The sequence below is a fragment of the Podarcis liolepis genome, assembly GCF_965112155.1.
Source record: "Podarcis liolepis genome assembly, chromosome: 7".
Taxonomy (NCBI): Eukaryota; Metazoa; Chordata; class Lepidosauria; order Squamata; family Lacertidae; genus Podarcis; species Podarcis liolepis.
The window spans coordinates 41613126-41638297 of NC_139561.1; the positions used below are offsets into that span (position 1 = coordinate 41613126).

At 44.4% G+C, this 25172-nt stretch overlaps 1 protein-coding gene across 1 annotated transcript; it reads right to left on the reverse strand.

Moving 5' to 3' along the window:
- Positions 1-815: 815 nt before the first annotated feature.
- Positions 816-10243, reverse strand: FOXF1 (forkhead box F1). Its single transcript, XM_083513892.1, has 2 exons — positions 8974-10243; positions 816-2014 (listed from the first exon to the last, which is right to left on the reverse strand). Exons 1-2 carry the CDS (start codon positions 10046-10048, stop codon positions 1857-1859), a joined length of 1233 nt encoding a protein of 410 aa, XP_083370018.1. The 5' UTR covers positions 10049-10243; the 3' UTR covers positions 816-1856.
- Positions 10244-25172: the final 14929 nt, after the last annotated feature.

Below are 25172 nucleotides of genomic sequence, written 5' to 3' on the forward strand. Positions count from 1 at the left end.
CCCCCCCCTCACTGAGTGGCTTATATCTAACTATTAATAAATTGGCTAGGTGCAGGGATCTTTTTAAATACCTCAAAATCTGTCACGCTCTGCACGTGCTTTCTTGATCTGAAACAATCCAGGCCAGAATTCTCCTACTTGTATCTACCCTGAAAGCAAACTCTGCAAGCTGGAGCCTGGCACAATCATTCTGAGAATAGAAAGGTAAAAGGGTATTTTTTTCTCGCTGTCCTCCCTACACACAGAGATCCAAATGTACAGGTGAGACAATTTGGTGCCCTTCAACGACAAGAAACACCCTAAGTTGGGGACCTAATCTTCTCTGAGTTTTATTCTCAGTATGCCACTACACAGATGTCTATGCCACACGATGATTTATTTACGGGTTATACAATTTGTGAAGGCTGTGTATGAATACCATACATTTTTTTTATTTGCATTCCATTTTTTTTAAAAGGACAAACGTACACAAAAGCAGGGGGTCTAAAACCCCTTCCACTGTCATTACACTTTTATACAGTGCAGAATGAAACTTAAAATAGGTGTGCCACCGAACTGTACAGTCAGGCAAAAGGGGGGAGGGGGAGGAAATGACAAAAGCGTCCTTCATATTTATATTTTTATATATATAATATATAATTATATATAAAACATAGAGAAAATTGCTTTGCCATGCTGCTGCTTTTGACATTAACGATGGTTATTTCACACAGTCCCTACGGCAAATATTGCCAACACATTAACCACTTTAATACTGATTGACCAAGGCTGCTGTTGGGTTTTATTAAAATGTTGAATAAATAAAAGCGTGAGCCTTGTTAATCGTTTCCATTTTTAACCTTTATTTCTCAAAGTGCTTTTTCTTTGTAATTTGGTACTTTACTATTTAAAATAGGCTTGGGTACGGTCAAAAAGAAGTGGGGTGATTTCTACAGGATCGTGTGATTGAGCACCCAGCCCAACGTCCTCAGTTCTACTGTTGCATTTTCTGTGTGTTTGTGTGTTTGTGTGTATCTGATCCTGCTTTTCAAATCCCCACCAACACCTGAAGGTAGAGAAGGCTTTGGAAACTCAACACACAATTACGATCTAGGAAAGAAGATATGGGAAGAGCACCATCTCAGCACTCACTCAGATGTCTGGAGAGTCTGCCATTGCCCTGAATCAGAGGTCAAATAAACAATGAGCCAAATGTATATTTCATGCTCAGTCCCTAAAATATAAGAAGAGAGGTTACAACTGGAAGCCAATTCTGGTTGCTGAATGAAGGACCCAGTGATGGACACCACATGAAAATGACTGTTGTTCACCATCGCTGTCTGCATTATTTGTGCTGCTTTACTTTGTACAACAGATCCCTGACCCTCAAATTTTAGAATCCATTTTCATTAATGATCATTTAAAATTGTAGAGAATTTGGGGGTAGGATATATTTTTAAAAAGCAGAGTTCATTTGAATCCTATTCCTTTTTTAAAGCGGGAGTGAGGAGGAAACCACAAAGTGGTTTTTGGAATTTTTACCAGATCACTGTTCTGAATGTACTGAGACCCAAGATGAAAGGACAATTGAGTACTTAGTGTTTTGGCATTGTGCTTCACCTTCCCCTACAAAAAAAAAAGCACACACAACGCATCTTTGCTCCTCTTCAAGGCTTCCTTGAGAACAGCATGTTCCTCTCTGTAGATGTTTTGAATATTCATATACCTCATGAGCAACTAACAGTCTAGCTTCTGGGGAGGTTCTTTGGCTCCTAAAGGGGCTTGTAGAAGGAAGTTCCACAGTTCTATACAGTTTTCACTTGGATCTTTGGGGGTTGGCTGCCCCTCCAAGAAAGCTCAGCTCCCCAGCCCTACTGTCACATCACGCAAGGTTTGATGTCTTGGTATGTAACTTGCTGATGGTAGTAAGAGCCGCTACCTCCTGAATGCATGGAAGATGACGCCATGGCGTTGATGGAGAACACAAATTCTTTCCGGTCACACATGCTTGGAGATTGAGAATGGTACCGGATTCCTGAAAGAAAAGCAGAGAGCAGATTTAAGTGACTGGGAAGAAGACAAGAGACAGAGAGGAGGGGGTAAAATATGTCACCCTGGAGATATGAAACTGCAGAATTAGAACCTTGATTATACTTTGCTTCAGCATGAATAGAAACTGTGGCCTGTCATCAGCTAAGTTCTACTCAGAGGAAACCCACTGGAATTCATTAACAGGATAGGAATAACTTAGGTCCATTAATGTCAAAGGTTCTACTCTGAGTAGAACTTAGTTGGTGACATCCCGGTGGTCTTACGTTCCACTACAGGTGTCAATCAACAAAGGTTGAGTGACTATTTTGCTAACAAGTTCATTCCTTTAGGGTTATTCTGCATGCATGTTAAGCTTTAACATTGGTCGATTACAGCATTGGCTTTTACAGTAGGAACAGGAGTTACCCAAGCCATTTTACTGCCTGTGGCAAAGGACAAGACCATGGGTAGGCAAACTAAGGCCCAGGGGCCAGATCCGGCCCAATCGCCTTCTAAATCCGGCCCGCGGATGGTCCAGGAATCAGCATGTTTTTACATAATGTGTCCTTTTATTTAAAATGCATCTCTGGGTTATTTGTGGGGCCTGCCTGGTGTTTTTACATGAGTAGAATGTGTGCTTTTATTTAAAATGCATCTCTGGGTTATTTGTAGGGCATAGGAATTTCATTCATCCCCCCTCCCCCCGCAAAAAAATATTCTGGCCCCCCACAAGGTCTGAGGGACAGCCCCCTGCTGAAAAAGTTTGCTGACCCCTGGACAAGACTGTGCATTCACCACGCTGTGCACAAAATCTGACTAGGCTGGTAATGGAATCCTACCTCAGCACTGGCAATGGAGTAGAGTCCTCTGCACCCTAGTGCCATATGTTAGCTTAGGGGCTCCAGGGCAGACCATATCCTAGCCACTTTCTGCCCCTCAGAATTTGCTGCCTGAGACTTTCTCTTTTTAGTCAAGAGATCAGAGGCAGCTGCTTCATTCTGCCTCATAGAAGGAATACATAAGGAACACAGGAAGCTTTCTTCTACTGAGTCAGACCATTGGTTCATCTTGCTCAGTACTGTCAACACTATCTGGCAGTGGCAGTGGTTTTGGGCAGCAGTCTCTCAGCCCTACCTGGAAATGCTGGGCACTGAAGCTGGGAGCATCTGTGAGGCCAATGATCCATCACTGAGAGGTGTGTGGCCCTTTCCCTGATGTAAGATGCCCAAAGAAGTCCAGCTCTGAGGCAGAGTAGCTGCCTCACATAGATCATGTCTGAGGTTCAGTTTTTTACATTTCCAACACAAAAGGGACATCATGTAAGAAAAATGAAATAGAATTCTCTTTTCTTTCTTTCTTTCTTTCTTTCTTTCTTTCTTTCTTTCTTTCTTTCCTCTTTTTCTTTCTTTTTTTGCTTTCCTCCCTTTTTCCTTTTCCCCCTTCTTACCTCCTCTTTTTCTTTTCAGAACAGATTTTAGAAGCATTTCTTTCACTCCAGTGTACTATAAAAGTATTGTATTGGGTATGAACTTTTGTATACCTTTGGGCAAGGATCAATAAATACCTATATTAACAGAAGACTGGAAAGCTACTGCCAGGTATGGTCAAGGATAATAAATGGGTAACAGAACCTGTGCAGCTTGCTATCCTCCACATACTGGGACTTACCAGGTACTTCACAGCCTCTATGTTGTGTTTTAGTTGCAAGCAGGGAACAAAACCTGAAGATTTACTGAGCTTTCATTAGGCTGAAATTAGCTTGGGGGGGAGAGAGGCAGAGTGGGGAGAGGATGACGACTTCAGTAGGCCTGAGCTACGTAAGCCAGTGGTCTGACTCAGTAGAAGGGCAGATTCCAATGTGGCTGAGTTCCACTTCTGGCATGCGCGGGTGGAATTTTTGAACACATCTCCCCTTCATCCCTTGAACCTCAAGCCATATCACAAACTGCTTCTGAAACTCTGTAGTAGTAGTTACAGCAACCTGCCATACAGAAGCCTAGGGTGCTTCCCTTGGAGAAACACAATTCCACGGACTTGTTGCTTGTCTACAACTGGTTTCACAATTCAAGTCTGGAGCCACCTCAGTTTATGGTGACAATAGGCACCAGTCCACAAGATCTCCCCCTGGGAGGGGCTTCATCAACCCCTTGGAATCTGTTAAACCCAGCTAGGTGATGTTATGGACTCTGAACTCTGCCGTTCTTAATCAGAGGAAATTCCCACTTGATTGGAATGGGAATTTTGCCCATTCGCAAATAGCAGGATGGGATGGGACTGTCTGTTTCCTGGCTGGCCAAGGAAGGAGGACTGAGGGTTGGGCTTTTTTTTTTTTTCTTTTTGGTTCTTGTGTGTATAGATTTGGCTTTCTTGATAAATCTGGAGGACTTGCTTTCATTCAAGCCAGAGGAAAAACAAGCCCTGGCTTTTAATTATTTCTAAGGTTAAATTACTACTGTACTCCAATGAAGACTTGCAATGAACATAAACAAAACCTATCAGGTTTTGGACCACAATCAGACATTTCATTAAAAGCAGATATTAACTTTGCTCCTTCTTCTGAAAAGGAACATACCTTTCTTCTACCCACCCATCCCTTTGCATGGCTGATGCTACAGGATCAGGGCAGGCCTTTGCAGTAACTTGTGGAAAAAATTATCTATGGATCCACATCTGCTGATAGTATTTATATATACTTATTTCATTGTAAAATCTAATCAGTCTGGAACATTGGTTCCTAATTAACAAATTTCATAGAACACTTCCTCACACAGTAACTGGATTACTCATATTTAGTGGTTAACAACTTGCAATGGATAGAATTAGCATTCCTCTCCCTTTCAGAATTGTAAACCCTTTCCATTTTTAAAATAACAGCCCTATCTCTACCCATCTATAGAGCAGTTAACAACACCATATACGGACTGCACAATGGACTTATTTAAGTGATTTTTTAAAAAAAACACTTTTGTGCCTATATGACAATAGAATAATTTCTTAATTAATTGGTTGTCATTTTCATGGTGATTTAACCAAGTAAAGAACTGACAAAAATTATTATTAGTAGTAGTCATTGCCTTTTTAAAATGTTGTTTTTTGCATGTCTTCTGTGGCTATCCCCTCCCCCGCCCCCCCATTTAAAAATGGATTATTTGGTTTCCATACTCATGTAGCAGAAGTCAGAATGATATCCAGGATTTATAACTCCCTCATTTGTCCAGAATGTATTTTTTAAAAAATAAAATGCTCCTCGTCCCCTTTATGTTGCTAAAAAAACCCAGCAGGTTAAAGAAACAGTAGGAGACGTGAGTCTTTATATTTTGAAAGTGAGGTGGTTCCTAATGTAAACCCCCACCCCTGGGCTGTAAAAAAAATAAGCTTGAATTTCCTCCCAACTTTCCATAATTTTTCTCTGTTCGTCTCCATTATTTTCCACGCGCCTTTTTGCTCCCCTCTATTGCTGCTAGTTGTCCTTAACTCTGCCTGATGCCCCGGACCATACAGAGGTGAGAAGACCTGTCGGGTCAGTAGCCCGCTCCATTTGGAGCAAGGAGGAGCGGCTGGAGTCGGAGTCAGAACCAGGGAGACGGTGGCCCGCCGTGAAAACGCCTCCCTGATTGCCCGGCTGCTAAAACTAGAGGGGAGCTGTTAAAATACAAAGGATCCTACCCCCAACCGTAAAGAAAAAATCCTCTCTTCTAACAGAAGCAACACCACAGGACCCCACCCGCAAAAAGGCCACAGGGAGGAGGAATTCTTTAAAAGTCTTTGGACTCTGCGCTTTGGCTAGCCGCGGCCTTTCGGCGCATCAGGCCAACTCTTTTTCCGAGCACAACCCTTCCACGTTTGTTTCGGCTATTTTATTTTTTAGGTCTCTGAATGCTTGCACGCTTTTCTTTACTCCCCCCCCCCCACCCAAAAAAAAAATCTTTTGTCTGCTTAAAAGACATTTTCCCTCTTCTTCCCCTACGAATTGGAAAAAGAAAATCAAACTAACGCTTGTCTTCTCGCCTCTTAACACCTCTTATCTTTCCCCTCCAGTGACAGACAGAGACCTTGTCAATTTCCCCTTGCTGGGCTGGTCAGTTTCAAACCATTATTCCCTCCTCTTAGTAGAATCTCTCATCATCCCCATGCTATTACGACTTACTGGGTGAGTGGGGGGTGGGTCTCCCCACTCCAATCACCACCGAAAGGGAGTACGTAGTGCATTTTCATGTTTTTCGCAAAATCGAAACTAATCGCGCAGGTCCCTTTTTCTTTTACGGCCTCCGCTGCAAAGATGTCTCGCCCTCCTGGAACGCGAAAGAATCCGGCCAAGGTAAGCAATGTCGAGAATGCAGAGGGGCTGTTCAGAGCGGGGAGGGGGGTGTAATTTGGAGAGCAGACAGCGGGGTGGGGGAATAAAATAATAATAAACAAAACCTCCCTAACAAAGCTGGTTGAGGCAAAGAAAGATGTTTTGTCTACAAAGGAGAGTTCAAAAGGGCAACTGAAATTAGGCAGTCCGTAAAGTACTGACACAGGATTGACTCCTTTGCAGAGATCAGCTCTGGGAAAGGTTTGGGGAGCAATTTTAAGTAGAAGATTGTATAAAGAGAATCAAGAGGTGGAATATATTGGATGGTGGATGGTGATGGTGGTGGTTGTTATTATTATTATTATTATTATTATTATTATCATCATCATCATCATCATTTTTGAAAATCTGTTTCGTTTCATTGGGAGAAATTGACAGCGCAGTCCTATGTGCATTACCTTCCAGGTAAGTACGTGTAGGAATGCAGCTTTAAGTTCACACTTTGATCACTGGGAAATTTTTAAGGGCTTGGTTTTGGCTTGAGCTAAACTAAACTTACTCCTTGTCACCACTGCTGTCGTTAATTGCTGCAGTGGCACTCTGCTCGGTTTTGAATTGATGAGACCGGTCAGTATTAGAAGTGCTAATTAAATAGGATTACTATTAATAATTACTAAAGTCGTTGTTGCCTCAAAAGGAGGTGGTGCTAAACCGGGTTAATCAATTGTTGGGGAGAAAAAACAAAACAAGTAGTAACAAGAGTTCAGATACCTGCCACAATAAATGGTAATATTTCAGGTGCCACAGGATTCAGTATCGTTCCTGGTGTTGACTTTAATAATAATAATAATAATAATAATAATAATAATAGGGACAAGGAAATTAATTATACCATCATTTTTCTGACTTCAGAACAATATTTTCCTATATACGTTTAAGGCAATTGGCATTAAGATATATTGGCACAACTTACTTAATGATGTTAATGCAACTATGAACAGGTTTTCTTTCTGCCACGTTTGAGGTAGGACTATACTGGGATTAATTCTCTGACCCCCCAGAAAATAAAACCGAACTTCAACCTTATTTCACAAATCACGCTGTTTCTTGTTTTGAAATATGCTCCTTTCTATGATGTAAAACCGGGTCATGTTTATTAGGGAACCGCAGCGAGGAAATAAAAGTGACGCAATGACAAATCTGTGACGCCCCGTACAATTCCAGGGTTTGCGCACATATATTAACCGAAGCGTAGGTAGGTATTGCTGCAACTGTATTTAGACTACACTCCTATTAAAATCAATGGGAATTTCCCTATTTATTCCGTAACTGGATCCCTAAAACGCGTTACATCTGTATGGCACTATATAAGAGCATTTTTTAACTCAATCTGCAATGTGTCTTTAATGGATTTCACTGGCATCAAACCATCAGTATATAATAGAGTTTCTAGACTTCTACGCATACAATCATTGAAAAGCCCCATGGAATATTATCCGTAATGTTATTCGGAATAGTATCAATAGGGCCGAAGCAGATTTAATTATTCCTAACGCACCTACTTAATGGGTAGCGTTAAATTTCTCTTAGAGAACGGGGCGCGCGCGAAGGTGGAGTGGGTAGGAGGGAATCGTCATCAATCCCACAAACTTCAAGTCAACTACTCTGGTAAACGAAGCAAAAAATATAAAAAGGCTCGCACAGTATTTATGTACACTGCTTCAAAATGCATCACCTTCTCGCATTCTTGAGAACACTGTATTTCTGGGTGCGATTTTCAGAGGGCTAAAAAACTTTTGGAGCTGCCTCGCGCCTTCTCCACAACTGAATTTATTCCTTTTCTTTGTGAGCAAAACAACTGGGGGAGGATTTGCAGCTGAAACTGGGTGGTGGTGGGGAATATCCCCCGTTTTCTGCCCACGATCCCTATTTTTCTAGCTATACATCCACAATCCTGCTTGCTCCCCATATCCAGCCCTTTGACCCCTGTTAATCGGCCCTCCCTCCCAGTACCCTCTGATCTCACATAAATCTCACGCGCACCCTTACTTCACTTTGGAACAGCCTCTACCTCGCTCCTAAAGCGTAGCTTTCCCCTCACAGCAGAGGGACTGACTTCTGATGTCCCTGATCCGCTTGGGTTCATCACGTCACCTGGGTAACTTATCACCTAACCATACAATCAGGATTTCCCCACATTTTCAAAGCGTACCAGCATTCGTTTAATAGGAAATGGGGTCGAATTGTTTCCAGGCTTATTCCGGAGGGGGGGTTATTTTTGGTCAGGTGTCACATATTTTAGCCTACATATCCGGCGCTAAAAGTGAACACGGAACTTGTTTGTTACGGATCCTTAAGAAACCTGCTGTTCCGTTGCTTGTAACTGGGTGCTCAGAGGTCTGTTCACCGGCACCCATTATGCATTTGAGATTTCCTCTGGCCGCCTGCTCTTCTCCCTTTAGCTTTACAGCTCCAGGCTTCGGCTGTTCCAATAATCCCGAACAAAACCTTTAGCCTTTCCTTCTGCGCTAAGCGCTCCCCAAATTCTGGGCATGTTACCTTCCCTGTTCCAGTTTACGTGCGGCCTGATCGCCGCTCTCTCTCGAGATCTCCAGCCCCCCCCCCGGCGCGCAGGGGCGCCCATCCCCACACTAGCCCGTCCTTACCTTGTAGTTCTGCCGTGTTGTGACTGTTTTGATGCAAGTAAGGTTGCTCCAGGGAGTGCGTGGACAAGCCCGACGAGAGCGGGTTCCCTGCCGGATTGCAAGGCGACAGAGGCTGCTGTTTGATGTAGGAAGCTCCGCTGTTCAAACCCGGCGCTGCGGAGGGCGCCCAAGCGGACGGCGCCGTGCTGGAATAGACGGAGTGGGGCTCCATCACGCCACCTCCGGGGAGCAGGGGCGAGGCGGGCACCGAGCCATCGTGGTGACCGTAGTCCCCTCCGGCGGAGCCTCCTCCACCTCCACCTCCACAGCTCCCCATATAGGAATGGTGCGCTCCGTTGGAGGACAAGTGAGGTACGGAGTGGCCGGCCAGTCCCATGCCGTCGACGTTCATCATGCCCAGGGCGCCGCCGTCTAGGGGGAGGCTGTTGGGCGGACAAGAAGGCCCCTGGAAGCCGTAGCTGTCCGGGAGGTGGTTGAAATTCAAGTTCATCATGCTGTACATGGGTTTGAGGGCCTGGCATTTCCGCCTGAAGCCGCGGGGCCTCCGTCGGAAGGAGCCTTCTTCGAACATGAACTCGCTGGCCGGGTCGATGGTCCAGTAGTGGCCCTTGCCCGGCCGGCCCAGCCCTTTGGGCAGCTTGATGAAGCATTCGTTGAGCGAGAGGTTGTGGCGCACCGAGTTCTTCCAGCCCTGGTACGAGCCGCGGAAGAACGGGAAGCGGCTCTGCAGGAACTGGTAGATTTCGCTCAGCGTCAGGCGCTTGGACGGCGAGCTCTGGATGGCCATGACAATCAAGGCGATGTAGGAGTAAGGCGGCTTCTCCGGCCGTCGGATGCCCGCGTTGGACTTCTTCGCTTTGGTGCCGCCGCCGCCGCTGCCTCCTCCTCCGCTGCCGCCTCCGCCGCTGCTGCTACTGCTGGGGGTCGAGGAGGTGGTGGACGACGCCGATTCCATGACTGCTCCCAGCTGCTGCTGCTGCGCCTTGTCGGAGGCTGTCGACATCGGAAAAGCCTCGGCCTCGGCAGGAGGAGGAGGGGGTCGAGAGGAAGGAGCGCGCAGCAGTCCTGCGGTCATCGACGGCTCCCGTTCGCCGCCCCCTCCCTAAAGGACTGGCTCCTGGGCGGAACAGGGAGGGGGTCTAAGCTCCCCCGTCCCGCTCCCAGGTCTTTCTCTCTCCTGCGCCCTTGCTTTTCCTCCAGAGAGTTGCGTAAAAGCGCTGCAAGCCGGAATGCAGAAGAAACGGAGCCGATCCCAGTCGCCTTCTCTTTCAGTCCAAGCTAAGCTGCGGGCTCCTGTCCCTGACTAACGGGGAGTGGAGGTGGGGAGACAGAGCCAAGGCCGTGGGAGAGAGAAGAGGAAGGGACAGCTGTCCGCTGGACCCCCAGACGCGAAGCAAAGCCTCCTCTACCTGGAAAAGGCGCGTCTCCAAACCCGCCGCCACCCACCCCTCTTCCTCACGATCCAAGCCAGCAAAGAGGCTGTGTCCGAGCCTTCTGCTCCTAATCCGGCGTTCCAAGCGGGAAAAGACTTCCTCCTCCTCCTTCTCTTTTCCCTCCTCCTCTTCGCCCTTCCCCCGTTTCTCAGGCTTCGCGGGAGGCGCGGGCTTTCTCCCCCCACCCTCCCCACCCCCTGCCTGACCAGCGTTTCCTCCCAGCTCTCCCCCACCCGCCTCCCAGGCTTCTGCCAGCGAGGAGTTGCTGCTGCTGCTGCTACTGCTGCTGCTGCTTCTCAGCCCGGTGAGTCGCGGGTTCTGCCCCCAACCGGAGCGGTTGCCTTTAACTTTTATCTCAAGTCAGCGGGCGCCTGGCGGCTCTTGACAGCACGACGTAAGAGGCAGGAGGAGTCCCCGCCTCCCCTTCCCTCCCCGGCCCGCCAGGCAAGTTGCTTCCCCTCCCTCCCTCCTCCTCCCCTCCTCCTTCTTCCTAGTCTCTTTTCCGCGTCTTAGCTCAACATTGGTGGGCGCTGTAAGGGGCTTCGCTCCAACCAAACGGAGGGATTCAATGCTGCCACCATCACCCCTCTGCCGATCCCACCTTGTCCTGATGCAGAAGAAGGATCCCACCCCCCAAAAAAATTCTAGGCTCCACCCGAACCCGTATAATTCCTTCACATGCACACACGTGTTCACCTCCTCACTGGAGGACAGGGGTTTTCAACTGACCCTATGGATTCACCCCTTCCTCATCACCCCAAACCCTAAATATATGGTGTGAATATATTTAGAGTAATCTGTTTTGGGTATGCAGAGGGGATCCTAAATCCATTTACTTTACTTCGTTTGTGTGTGTGTGTGTGTGTGTATTTTAGGCCGGGATCCTTAGGCCGTCCATCCTTTGGGAACGATCGGCGGGACTTGCTCCCGAGGTGTAAACCAGACTCGGGTCCGTCCACCTAAGTAGTCCTGAGCGCACGGAATGAATGGAGCGCCTTGTGTTTAAATCGAAGGGTGCTGCTTGGGCTTGAAGACTATCTGGGCGTTCCGTACATGATTCTGGATTAACTAGCTGCTAAATCGCTTCCCAAACTCTATTTCTCCGACGCCCACATATAAACATCCCAACGATCCTCCGCTCTTTTGGTTTCAACTGCTCTTACTTCTCCGTCCAAAGAAAATCTTTCTCTGTGTCCAGAGACTACTTTCTGCTTGTCCATTTCCAAACGTGTTGAAAGGCCACTTAGATCCTAACCTTCCGCTATTTTCACACACACACACGCCTCATTTCTTTGCTACGCAAAACCAGTTGGTAATACTCGCGAGGAAGCGATTTCCATGTGGCCTTGTTTTGGGGACAAAAAAAGAAAGAAATTAAGAAGTCTGTGCGCGCGCGCAGAGGAATAAACACAAACATCCCTCCCTAACAGCAAGACGTTTGCTAGAAATTGACCAGTTAATTGAACGCATTAAAAAAAGGACCAGCAGTTTTGTTTATACACAAATGAGACACACCAAAAATTAAAGTGATTCCCGGATCTCCCCTGCCACCAAGGGGATCTCTCTTGAAAGGCGGTAGGTTTGGAACTCACCCACTTTTAAAAATCAAGTTTCTGATTTCTTTGCGAGATAGACGCAGACGAGGGGCAGGATGTTTATACAGCGCAACGTAAACAAGTTCCCGGGCCTTTTTTAATAAAATGAAAACGTCCGGAGTTTCTTCCAGTGGCCCTCAGCTTATATTGCTGATTGTTTAGGGCTTTTCTTCCACCCACCCCATACATTCCCATCCCAAATATTTTTTTCTGTAAAAAAAACAAAACAAAAACCGTACTGGACGCGTTGGTTATTACTTGATTCTACAGATTCTCAAAGACACTCGCACAAAACGTGCTTCCTAAAAGCGTCTCCAAAAAACATCCCCAACCCACATTTAGAGAAGGGTGGGTGTCCATCGTCCCCTCCCTATCATTTTTTAAAACATTTTTTTAAAACTCTCCGGAGATCTTTTCATCCGCTTCCCAGCCTGCCACTCACTCATCAAGGTAAGTCACTTCCAGATTTTGTCACCCTCTTTTCCAGGCGCGCGTGGTAAATTTAGCGCAATTAAGCTGTTAAAGGGGTCTAAGTGTGGGTGAGATTGGAGGTGAGGGGGGGGCAGTTTAGCTTTCGCACTTAATCGCTGGAGTGGGGTGATGTGTGGAGAGAGAGGGGGGAAACAGATCTGCTGTTTCTTTATTCAAAAGATGGTGAGGGCCTAGAGAAGCATTTGTTTTTTCAAAGCATTATTTAAAATACACTTATAATGCTCCTTATGGAGAGAGAATTCCTGGCTGGTGGTGGGGCACGCACCCCATTCACTCCCCTCTCTTACCCCGTTTCCTTTTAAAATGCTTTTTTTTAAAAAAAAATTGTTGTCCCCTTTTCAAAAGAAAACTTGCGATCCCAATCTAAGATCCTTCTGGGAAGGGCGAATTGCAAGCAGACGTTAGCAGCCTATGGGGCGCCTCACACATCTGTGAGACCCAAGGAGAGCAATTTCACATCAGAAACAGTTTCTATCCTGTTTTCACTCCCTGATAAAAGAAGACGTAGGGTGGCAAGCTTTGTGTGGTGTGTGAAGGAGAAGCTAAGAAAAAACCCAGTCTTCGCAATTGCAACAGAAATGACTCCTGCCTGGGACACACAAGCACGGATATCTCCAGATACAACGTGGGGGGTGGAAGGAAGAGGGAATGGTACATTTATGTCCCACCCCAGTCTCTTTGCAACTAGAAGACAGAGCGTGATCACCAAAGTTCACCAGCAAATTTTCATTTCGTAAACCTTATTGAAATGAAGTGAGATGGTGGTGAAGGACAGCCAGTCTCATCAAAAGGGTTTGCTGGTTTAATGCTGCAATCCTGAAGGCACTGACAACAGCTAGTGCGTCCCATCGAATTCCAGAGGTCTATAGACAAATTGTTTTGGGGGTTTTAGGATAGGGTTTAGGATAGGATGTGTTATAAAGAGGTGGATTGTTGAGGGAGCCGATTTGATAGGAAAGGGATCGAGGAAAAATCGGTGCCCCTGCTTGCCTGTCGACCGCATTATCCCAGAAACCAACGCAATGTGCAATACAGTAAAATAGATTTTAAAAAAAGAAAACCACACTGTAGAGATAAACTCAATGGCGAAACACTGACTTCTTGTCTGCGATGAGATCGCGCTGGCTCGGAGCCCAGCAGCTTCTCCTCAGCTGCTTTGAGGATTCCCATGGCTAGGAGAGCGGTGCGCTTTTGCGCATTTATAGGGGGAAATGTTCGCACAGCGGTGAAAGGGGAAACGATCGTGATTCAAATCAGGACGTTTATACAAAGCTGTCAAAACAGACATTTCCCCAGTTATCTTAAAAGACCCACAGACTGAACCTTGTTTGTTTGTTTGTTTGTTCGTTCGTTCGTTTGTTTTAGCCAGAGCAATCCTATGCACGTTTACCTGAGAATAAACCCCGTTGAATACCGAGGCGGGGCCTTCAATAATAAGCAGGCACAGGTCTGCGCTGTTGGCCCTGTACGCTTCTAGGGGCAGAGGCCTGCCGGCGTCTTTGCCTTATATTTCATGTCTGAGTATAAACGGAGGGCATGGAATTCACAGCAAAGCCAAACACGACAATCATAATAAATAATTACTGTTTTAAAAACAGCATGGAATCCACCATGTGAAAACAACCTACGTTGAACGTAGATTTGGAAAGTTAGTCGTGACTAAGAAAAGCCCCACTGATTTCTGTGGGAACTGACCTAAGTCCGGATTCAAATCTATGTGTTTTCCCCTATCAGAAAACAGCACATATATTCACACACCCTTCCTTTTTGTATCCTAGAGTTCCTTTCGCTCTTGCCCAGCAGACAAATCTCTGCTTTTATTCGCTTGGGCTATAATTAAAGTTTCCTCTTCCATTCTTCCACCGGCTCAGCAACCGGCTGGGTTCCCTGTAATATCGCATTCCTAAATGCAGCCACTCGGTAGGGGGATCGGGACCTTGACTCCACCCGAACAATGAAGGCTTCTCTACCCTTTTACCCTGAAGGCAGTCCCCCTCCCACGGCTTTTTCCGGGGTCAATGTGTTTAAAGGGCACAAGGAACTGAGCCGAAATAGTGCACATGTGTGTGTGTGAATATAGTGCATATATATATATATATATATATATATATATATATATATATATATATATAGTATATATATAATAGTGCATATAAAGAGAGATCTGTAGATATATATGCTTCCTCGTAACCGCAAGACGTCATTGTAAGAAGGAACTCCGCTTTGAAGTTGTCAGAGTGGAAATAATGGGGGGACCCCAAATCTAGGCATATTTATTTGGCAGGGGCAACCCCCCCATAGAAAATAAACGGGGCTTACTCCGAAATTTAAAACAACAACAATGTTTATGGCCCAGTTTTAGGCCGCCTGCGATGCCATCTTTAATACGCTTCATTTAAAGGAAAAACACCCGCCTCGCCCACAAAAAAACCTCATCTTTTTTTTTTTCAAACACGAGTGAGCACGATCCGACCCCAGCTGAGCAACGGGAGAGTTCAAATGCGTTTTTACAACTCTCTCCTCATTGAAACCATTGTAACTTCGACTTACTCCTCTGGTGCTGGGCCCTGTGTTGTTCTGAATGGAGAGGGAAATCTCTAGTCTTCTGGGACAGCAACCCCACCACCACCCTCCGCCAAACACACACACACACCCTGTCCTTTATTTAGAAGTGGGCCCTATTGATCTAAGTGGAATATACTTCCAAGGAAGTATCCTTGGAATAATCACTCAAAGCCCCTTAAACTCCATCATCCAAGTTGGAAGTTGGCACCCTTGGTTTCAGTGAAATTTACTTCCAGGGAAGCGTGCTTAGAATAACCATCCAGGACTTCAACACTTCAGGAGACACGAAGCCTCTCTCCAGGTGGCTGCAGGCTGCAAAGAGATAGCTCAATCCGTCACCCCAGAGAAGCTGCAACACTTGACTCTAAACTCTTTTTTGGAGTCCTTGTTTATTTCGATGGTACGAAAACCAGGCCGATTCTTAACCACATCGAGTTGGAACTAAAATGCAGTTGCTTTAAGTGGATCTTGTAAAATCTTAACTTGGCCGAGAAGGGCAGGAGAACTTAAGATACCTTTTGGATTGGAAACTCTGCGGGGCAGGCGCCCAAGTCTTGTTTTTTTATATCCTGTTTTTCACACAGTCTAGGCAGCAATCCTAAGCACACTTCCTAAAAAAGCATTCAGACAGACTTGCTTCTGAGTAGACAGCACGATGAAAATTTTGTGTGTGTGTGTGTGTGTGTGTGTGTGTGTGTGTGTACACCCTCTTCCAAGGCAGAATGGATTAACCCTGTTAGAAAAGTGTTGAGAAAAGGTGCTGGTATTTTATGGACTAGATTTTCCATGCGTTATTTTAAATCCTATTTGAGAACATCACTCTCCTGCCTCAAGAGTTGTCCCCAAATGCGCTCTTAAATTCAAGGGCCTTGCTTTTCCTCACAGTGATACAGAGGATGGTACCGTGTGTACCATTCGCCGCGGGCGTCCGGCGCTGTTTACAGAACGAAACCGGCTGAAACCCAAATACTCCGGCTTCACTCCTAGAGGTTCGAATCCAGAGCGGCGCGCTTTTCCTCCTGAGCCAGACCAACGGCCACCCTCCTCATTTATTACAGCTTGCTGTCCTAAGGGCGCTCCTTGGAGAGGAAGCCCCATGGAAATCAATGGGACCTGTTTCTTAGCAAGCGGGCCTGTTTCAGACCGTCTCCTGGAGCCTAGGGAGAGATAGGAGGGTCACGAATGTAGGTGAAAACGCATAGATGTACACTTTCCTTTATTTTTCCAGATGTAGGGGAAGTAACCAGCTGGAGCAATTTTATTTTTGTATATTTATCCGTCGGCGCGGGATGTCTGCAAGATCTGCAGTGGCGCTTTTTCAAAAGAGATCTTCTAGCTCGTTGGAATGGATTTGCAAAAAGATCGATCCGAGGAGTGGGGAGAAAGCGGCAAAGATTTCTACATATATATATATATACACAGAGAGAGAAATATATCTGCAGATAAACGTATGGCCCAAGTGTTTGCAAGCGCTGTTCCTCGCTCCGCGATATTTTTTTGTCCTAAAAAAGAATCGAAGAATTATTTCCCCACCCCGCCTCCTCCTTTTCCCCCTGCAGGTATTTTTACTAGCTAATTGCTTAAGTGAAGGAGTCTTTGCTAGAAAGAAGACGTTGGGAGCGGGGAGGCTGTGATAGGAATTTTATGGTCTTAAATATATAGTAATGTTCATAACTGCACATACATAGATCAGCACAGGAAAGCCATCCTGGAACCATTTTGATTCCTAAACTGAGCAAATGTTTCTCTGCAAGGTTAAACTGGAAAAGCCTCCCCATTGTCTGTTTCCTCACAAATCCTGTCTCAAAGATATGAATAAGGTGTGAGCCTGTGACCTGGCCCAGGAAATAAGTATTTTAGCACTACAAAAGAATGGCCAGGCTCCCCAGAAATCCAATCAAGCAACCTGCTAGACAGGAGATAAACAAGGAGAAGAGAAAAACAACATTTAAATTTCTGTGATGTAGGTGGGATGTATCTGAGGGGTGGTCTTAGGTTACACCCCTTCTGTGATGTATGCATAATGTTTCTGGGGGTGGTCCTGATCTAGAGAAGGGGGATTTCAAAAGTCTTTATAAGGCCTTGCAGGCCATTGTTCTGGGTCCTCTTCCTCTCCTGCGTGTGAGGGGAGTACCCTGTTGCAACAGATCAATAAAGATCAAGCTTACTAGCTGCTTTGCTTCTCAATATTCTCTGGCTGGCCTCTGTTATTTTCTCCTACCAATAGGGAACCTATGTAAGGACTCTATATGGGCTCTTGGATACCCCATAAGGGAAAAGGGCATATTTTTATTTACAACAGATGGCGACCACACACGAAGGGACTTTTGGTTACCCGGATTCTGGAGGCGAGGAAGGACTGGTTATCCAGCGCGCACCAGGCAGTTTGCCAGGAGGAATAACCAGTCTTCCATCGGTCCCAGGGTCTGGAAATAACTTGGAGTTTCAGCGGGGCTAACCAGAGGAAGCAAATCTTGATCAGGCCGGCCTTAAACAACCAGTCAAGACATCGTGGGATCACCAGGAACAGCGCATGCGGAAGTGAGTATTAAGTAGGAAACACGGGTAGTGGGTTGGGGTCTCTAAACCACAGCAACCAGAATTCTTTAATTCTTCCTTTTCCCTTCAAATCTAAAATTTCTATTTTTTTCCTCATCTAAAAATTGCCTTCTCCTTCTTTCTGTCCCCTCAATCTCAACACCAGCCCTAGCCCTTCGGAGTATGCCCAGGCAAAGGTTGTGTGTGATTTCTTCCACTTAACTCTGTATGCCAACCTATTCCTTCGGAGTTTTGCCCAGAAAGGTTGTGCAATTTCTTCTGCACTGAAAACTATAATTCCCAAAACTATAACTCCCAGGTGTAGCCGCACCTCTGCCATGGCGATCTTTGTTAGAGATGACCTGTGAGCAGAGAAAGCAAGGGCACCTGATTCCTTTCCTTCTTTGTCATTTCTGAGTCCCAATCTGGCACTGCGCCATGCAAGCGTCCAGTAGGGAACTCTCAGGTTAGATTGTAAGAGGCAGGAGGTTGCTGTGGGCTCCCTGGCTGAGTAATGACCAAAGGGGGGGTTTGAGATCGCTGGCCGCACTGTTAGCTTAGTAGCCAGGAAAGGCCAACAGCTGTACCAGCCTAGTAAGTCAGGCCAGACGAACGGCGGTGTGTCACAGTACAAATTCTCGGAGTTGTCCAAATTGAGTGTACTGTGGGTTATTTATTGTGTTTCCTGAAAAGTGGGGATAAAACCCCGACTGCAGTATAAAAGTAAAAGCTAGCACTATTAAAAATTCTTAAAATGGGTGCACCTCAATCAAAAGAAATGAACCCACAGACTCCTGATGGGAAAGAAGCCCAGTTGGTGCTTACTTCCCGCCTGGACTCTGACAGTCCCCTTCAATTTGTGTTTAAGAAACGTTTTTCCTGTGTTTAAATTGTACTTAGGTAACATCCAGCAGCTGCTTATCTTAAATGTGCCATCTAAAATAAAAATGCAAGCTTGCTCCAAATTCTAAATCTAAGGAAGCCATGTTGAACCTTATCAGTCTTAAAAACAAGACAAAATGGAGAATGAAGTGTGCAAATGTTTGTTATTTGAGAGAGGCTCTAAAAGAGAGTTTTTCTCCCAAGTGGTAAAATCCTGTATACGTGCTACTTGTGTTCTGAAAGGAGGATTACCCCACCTCCTTTCTCTAGTTTCAGTGGGGGGGGGGTGATTTTAAGTCTATTGGTAAATGTTGTTGTGTTGTAACTTTTCAGTTTGTGAGTACACCTGTGTTCCAGTCTAAGTTAACCTAATGTTTCTGCTGCAAAAGCCTAGTTGAGCCAACTGCTCTCTCAAGCTAAAATGCAGTGTATGTATTTCATTAAGCATATGCCTATGAAAGTATGGTGTTCCTTCTAAGAAAAATATCTGAGTCCAGTTTTAACTTTGATCTGGTTGGACAGAAGAGTTATTGTAAGGCTCCTGGTATCAGTCTCTATAAGACGTCCTGGCCTCTTTTCTTAGAAAATGCCCCCCCTGTTTCATTCTGTCTCTTTCAGGGGTTTTTTCCCCTTCTCCTTCTTATTCTGTGCCAGGTAAATTTACTCCCGAGTAAGCTTCCTTTAAAGGAAACTGCAAGGGGGGGGGGCATAGATTAGGCTTACTATTCCTCTGCAAGTTCAGGAAAAATTGTCACTTTTGTATTCCTTTTAAATCAAATCTATGGCTGTTTTAACTATGCTTTATAAGAGATCCTCTCCCTATCTTAGGAAAAATGTTCACTTCAGTCTTTAAAGATAATTTATCTAGGAACTTTCACTCTTTAGTCTAAGGAAGTAAACTCTCACTCAAACTAGCTTCAAGATCTGCTAAAAGGGTTGGGTACTTTTATTTTCCTCTTCCTTAGTACATGATAGGCGCATGGCTTGTGATAGGCGCATGGCTTGTGGTCTCTTCCCCAGTTGTGTCTGTGTACATAAGTATGTGTGTGTTTCTGGTAGTACAAATCTTGCTATGAACCCTGTATTTTAGGGTTGGACTAGATGACCCCAGGTCCCTTTCAACTTTCCCAATTTGTAGCTGATGTGTTGAAATTCAGCCCAGATTTGCTCTTTGTTTTTTAAAAGCTGTGAGGTGAAGCCATGATGTTTGAAGCAGAACTGGTGATATCAGGCATTTAAGTGATTACAATGTTTATCATTTTGTCTATTATTTACAAAAATCAGACTTAAAAGTCTACTCAAAGTTTAAGCACATACAAATGAATAATCAAGTAGAATTAGCCTTGACCATCCATCCTGTAAATAAAGGGCAGAAAATTTTGTCTGCAAATGGTAAGGCTGAGAATGTTAAAAAAAATAAAATAAAATCCTATGAATTCTAACTCTCTGGCCATTTTTACTCATAAATAAGAGAGCGGTTGATTGTTCCGCGAATGACCAGAGGGATATTAGCCCTTTCCTGTACATAAAGGAAGCAGTCACGTTTGCTTGGGCTGAATTGTGAATACTTGAATTGCTGAGTTTCTCTTTTTTGTTTTAAAATCTACCCTATTTTAAAAATCTACTCCTTACCTGGCCATTTTTACTCATAAATAAGAGAGCGGTTGATTGTTCCGCGAATGACCAGATAAAATGACCAATAATGATAGCCCTTTCCTGTACATAAAGGAAGCACTCCTTTGCTTGGGCTGAATGGTGAATACTTGAATTGCTGAGTTTCTCTTTTTTGTTTTAAAATCTAACCCTATTTTTAAAATCTACTCCTTACCTTTCCCTTCCTTATTCTAATTGAGCCAAAGGATGCAACATTTTCAATAATACAAAAGGTTTGCTGAGACATGAACTCTGCACATGCACAGAGGCTAGATCAGCTTAAAAGAGAGAGAGAGAGAGAGAGAGAGAGAGAGAGAGAGAAAGGAGGGGGGAGAGAGAAGGTTTGGAGAGCAGTGTGCTGCAGGGAGAAACCTTTCCAAATTTCCTTATGTAAAACTTGAGGGAAATCACCTTTAATGTGTTTTGCTCCAGGGGCTACTTAATACAAAAGAGTGAAGTACTGGACATGCCAAATTCTTTTCACAGGTAAATATCAAAGCACTCCCACTGTGAGTTCCTCTCTTGAGTAGTTTCCCCCCCCCCATGGGATTTAAATTTTATAACAGTTTTTTTTTTGTGTGTGTGTGTGTGTGTGTATGCCTATGCATTTTAGGAACAGCATTTCCTGACAGACCTCTCACATAAAATAATTTTCCCTTTCAACAGGTGTGTATATGCCTATGCATTTTAGGAACAGCATTTCCTGACAGACCTCTCACATGAAATAATTTTCCCTTTTAACAGAGTGTCCTTTCTTTTCTCCCACAGCACAAATGATAATGAGGGGATGCAAACAGTGATTTAAATACTCTATAAAAAGTAATTGCATTTGTTTTTCTTTTTGTTTTTCTTCCCTTAAAGGCAAACAGTCACTTTCTTTCTGTTCAGCAAAACAAGTCTGAATCCCTGCTATATTAATTGATTTCCATCTATCTCTTTGTGGCTTTGACATTTTTTTTAGGTTACAAATAATTTGTTTCGTTTATTACCTTTTTGCCTGAGCATTTCTTATTAATTCTGTCATTTTGGCTAGTGCAAGTTATTTGCACAACTTTAAAATTGCCATTCATTTTTTCTTGGTATTAACTCATTTCCCAGTATTAACATTACAGCTGATGATGTCACATCAAGAAACACTATTTTATTTTCATTTGGGATGTTAGAATGCCAAAACAGATTACTTCAGGTTACTTCAGGTTGCTTATTAATTGTGTGTCTTAGCATTTATTTATTTTTGGTTCCTCATAGGTCATTTGTGTGTGTGTGTTTTACTTTGGGGACATGTTCATCACATGTTGAAAGTCAGTTTCATGAAGTTCTTTTATTGGATAGCACATGGTGAATTTTAAGTTTTCCCCATTGTTTTCCCTTTTTTTCCCCCCAGTCCAGTAGTAATCTGTGTGGTTTTGATAATATCTTTGTACTATTTAATAATAGTTATTTTCTGAATCTGATGTCTTTGTGTCAAGTCCATTTTCATCTAACTGGCAATCTAATTTTTTGCTTTCTTTTTATTTTTTAACCTTTGTATTTTTTTACAGTTCTCTTTCTATACATGTGGAGTAATTTTTTATTTTATAATATGAAAAGAACAACAACAACAAAAATTAAGTGAAGGAAAGCAAACAAACTTAGCAGATAATAACAGTAATTATGTGGAAATGTGATAATAATATTGAAATAAATAAAATGCTTAATGTGCTAAGATTTTTTATTATCTGCAGCTTCCCACGGAAAACTCAAGGACATCCCTTTTGCCTTTTCCCCCTTCCTTGTCTAACTGTGTTTAAGTCTCCCGAAAACCCTGCCCCCTTACAGGATATCACTTCTACAGATGTGCAATGATGAAAAGCAGCAACAACCCCTCAACTCACAAGACCTGCAACACCAGAGTTTTCAAAGTGCCCACAGTTATCTCTTTCAAAGGCTATAGACTGAAGGGGTTGAACTGACAAAGGGGGGAGGAGTTGAATTGCAAGGACATTTTTTCACTTGAACCTCAAGCCTCTGCTCCAGGATTCAAAAGATACATACGTAAAAGATCACAATTGTGTCAAGATATGCAACAAATATTTAATTATTTTGTTTTGTATTATGTGTTATTATGTAAGAATGTTGAAATGTGTCTGACAGTGTGATTTCCACAAAGGGGGGGAAATTTATTGTGTGTAACTGTTTTTATATTTAATGTCTTATTGCTTACACACCAATGGAGAATTCTCATGCATTTTATACTTTCTAATAGCTCACACTATTGTGTAGTCCAATGTTTAGCTCAATTTATAACCACATTTCATTGTTCCACCTGGCACTCTGCCAACTTTCCCTAAACTTGCTTTACCAAGGAGAAGCTTCTAAGAAACATGAAGGTGGATATGCTTTGGTTTAGCAGGAATGATCCCTTATAGACTTAAATTGACTTATTTGGACAACTGCCCTTGTTAAGAATGGTTTTCTTTTAACAGATTGGTTTGAAGAGTTGAGAACCATGGGGCAAGATAAATTCAAATTGGACTCAGTTTGAATTGGGCAAGTGTATCCAGGCTGCAATTAGCTTTGTGGTCCTTTAAGTGCAAGTGAGCAACTTCCATGAGTACAAGACCACAGCCTATAATAAAATCCCATAGCTAAAGGCCAAGGCGAAGACCTCTCCCTCACGAGATGCCCAAAACCTGTGCCAGCTATGGTGAATGCCGGGCAACATGGTTAAATGAAAGCCCTGAGGGGATTCAACAGAAAGGATGTGTTGCTGTAGCACTATGTCAGTGTGAGACCACAGAAGAGCTACCTTGACACCTGAGAACACTAAAATGGTGGGGGGGAAGCAAACTGCACTTTTCAGTCATTAGTGGACCTTACCTTCCTGCTAGGTGTAAAGCATAGAACACTATTGAGTAAATGGTCTCTCCCAAAGTGTTAGAATGCCACAAGTAATTTAGTAGCAAAACGCAACATGTGTTATTTTTATGATATATTTATACAAACACATCCATTTACAACATACGATGTTATTATTTGTGGGGCAAAAATTTTTAAGAAAAATTCTAGCCCCAAAGGGGGGAATAATGTGATAGGAATTTTATGGTCTTAAATATATAGTAATGTTCATAACTGCACATACATAGATCAGCACAGGAAAGCCATCCTGGAACCATTTTGATTCCTAAACTGAGCAAATGTTTCTCTGCAAGGTTAAACTGGAAAAGCCTCCCCATTGTCTGTTTCCTCACAAATCCTGTCTCAAAGATATGAATAAGGTGTGAGCCTGTGACCTGGCCCAGGAAATAAGTATTTTAGCACTACAAAAGAATGGCCAGGCTCCCCAGAAATCCAATCAAGCAACCTGCTAGACAGGAGATAAACAAGGAGAAGAGAAAAACAACATTTAAATTTCTGTGATGTAGGTGGGATGTATCTGAGGGGTGGTCTTAGGTTACACCCCTTCTGTGATGTATGCATAATGTTTCTGGGGGTGGTCCTGATCTAGAGAAGGGGGATTTCAAAAGTCTTTATAAGGCCTTGCAGGCCATTGTTCTGGGTCCTCTTCCTCTCCTGCGTGTGAGGGGAGTACCCTGTTGCAACAGATCAATAAAGATCAAGCTTACTAGCTGCTTTGCTTCTCAATATTCTCTGGCTGGCCTCTGTTATTTTCTCCTACCAATAGGGAACCTATGTAAGGACTCTATATGGGCTCTTGGATACCCCATAAGGGAAAAGGGCATATTTTTATTTACAACAAGGCGGAGGGTGGGGAGTGTAATCCGAGGCTGGAAATGTATCTGGCTAGTATTGTCAAAAGCAGATTTTGCAGGCAAAGGAAGGACGCGAGGGGGGTTGCTTCTTTGGAAAGGGGCCCGCATGTTTATCAAAGGTCAGACCACCCACGGGGAGGACGGAGTCAGACGCGCGTCCGCACTCGCTCCGGCCTCTCTGCCCTGGTTTTCATTAACACCAGGGAGCTGGTCCCGAACGAAAAAGACGCCTCCTCCCCCCCACCCCACCCCTTCAGTCTCGTCCTGGGTCCCTCTACTTACTCGTCCCCCCCCCCCCACCCTCGCAAAGCGATCCCATAACCGTTTACACAAGGCCAAGGGAGGTGAGTGGCACGATCCGGCTTGACCAGTTTGCTTCATCTGGAGATTACGCGAGAGAGATATATAAAATCATATATATGGTAACATGTTCCAACTTCAAGGTGTTGACAAGGAATTGCAGTCGAGCGAGGGGAGGTGGAAGGGAGCTGGATAGATTTTTGGCAGAGCTCTCCAGAAACGCAGCATCAAGCTTTCCAACGTGGGCAGAGGAGGAGGAGGGATCTTCTCACCACCTTCCTCGGTTGTTATGATCACCCACTCTCTGTGGTTTTACCCCGGCTTCATGAACAACTGCCTGGAAGAGTGAGAACTGTCTGCATGTTCTAAATCCATCCTTGCAGGTTCTCCCTCTTGCAACCCACTTTAGGTAATCCGGAGTAACCACCGCTGCTTGTTGCCACACTTTTTATTTATTTTTACTTCATTTAGATATCACTTTTGCCTGCAAGGAGCTCAAGGCGGTTTACGTTGTTCTCCCCTCCCCTTTTTATCCTCACAGCACCCCTGTGTGGTAGGTTAGACTGGCCCAGAGTTTCATGGCTGAGTGAGGATTTCAACCATGGCCTTCAAGGTCCTATTCCAACACTCTTAACTTTCACACTAGTATATGAATATTATGTAAGCCTGCTGGGCCTGTGCACACGCTGAAATCAGTTTCAGACGTACTCAACTATCATTCAGCTGCGAGGAACATGGAAAGCTACTTCACACCGAGTCAGACTATTGGTCTGTCTGAACTCTGTACTGCTTAGCACACTGACCAGCAGCAGTTCTGCAGGATTTCAAACATGGGTCTCCTTCAGCCCTGCCTGGGGATTGAACCTGGGACCTTCTGTATGCAAAGCAGTTGCTCTACCACTGAGCCAAGTCCCTCCCCTCCCTCCAAGAGAAGGCAGCTGTTCCAGGATTATTTAGATGCAGCTCTCACTGATTTCAATGGAACCTGC

Excerpts from the sequence above, each read along its gene's own strand:
- FOXF1 (XM_083513892.1), bottom strand. The coding sequence starts at position 10,048 with ATGACCGCAGGACTGCTGCGCGCTCCTTCCTCTCGACCCCCTCCTCCT. Across the intron at positions 2,015-8,973 it reads CAACACGGCAGAACTACAAG|GAATCCGGTACCATTCTCAA; the intron begins GTAAGGACGGGC and ends CTTTTCTTTCAG.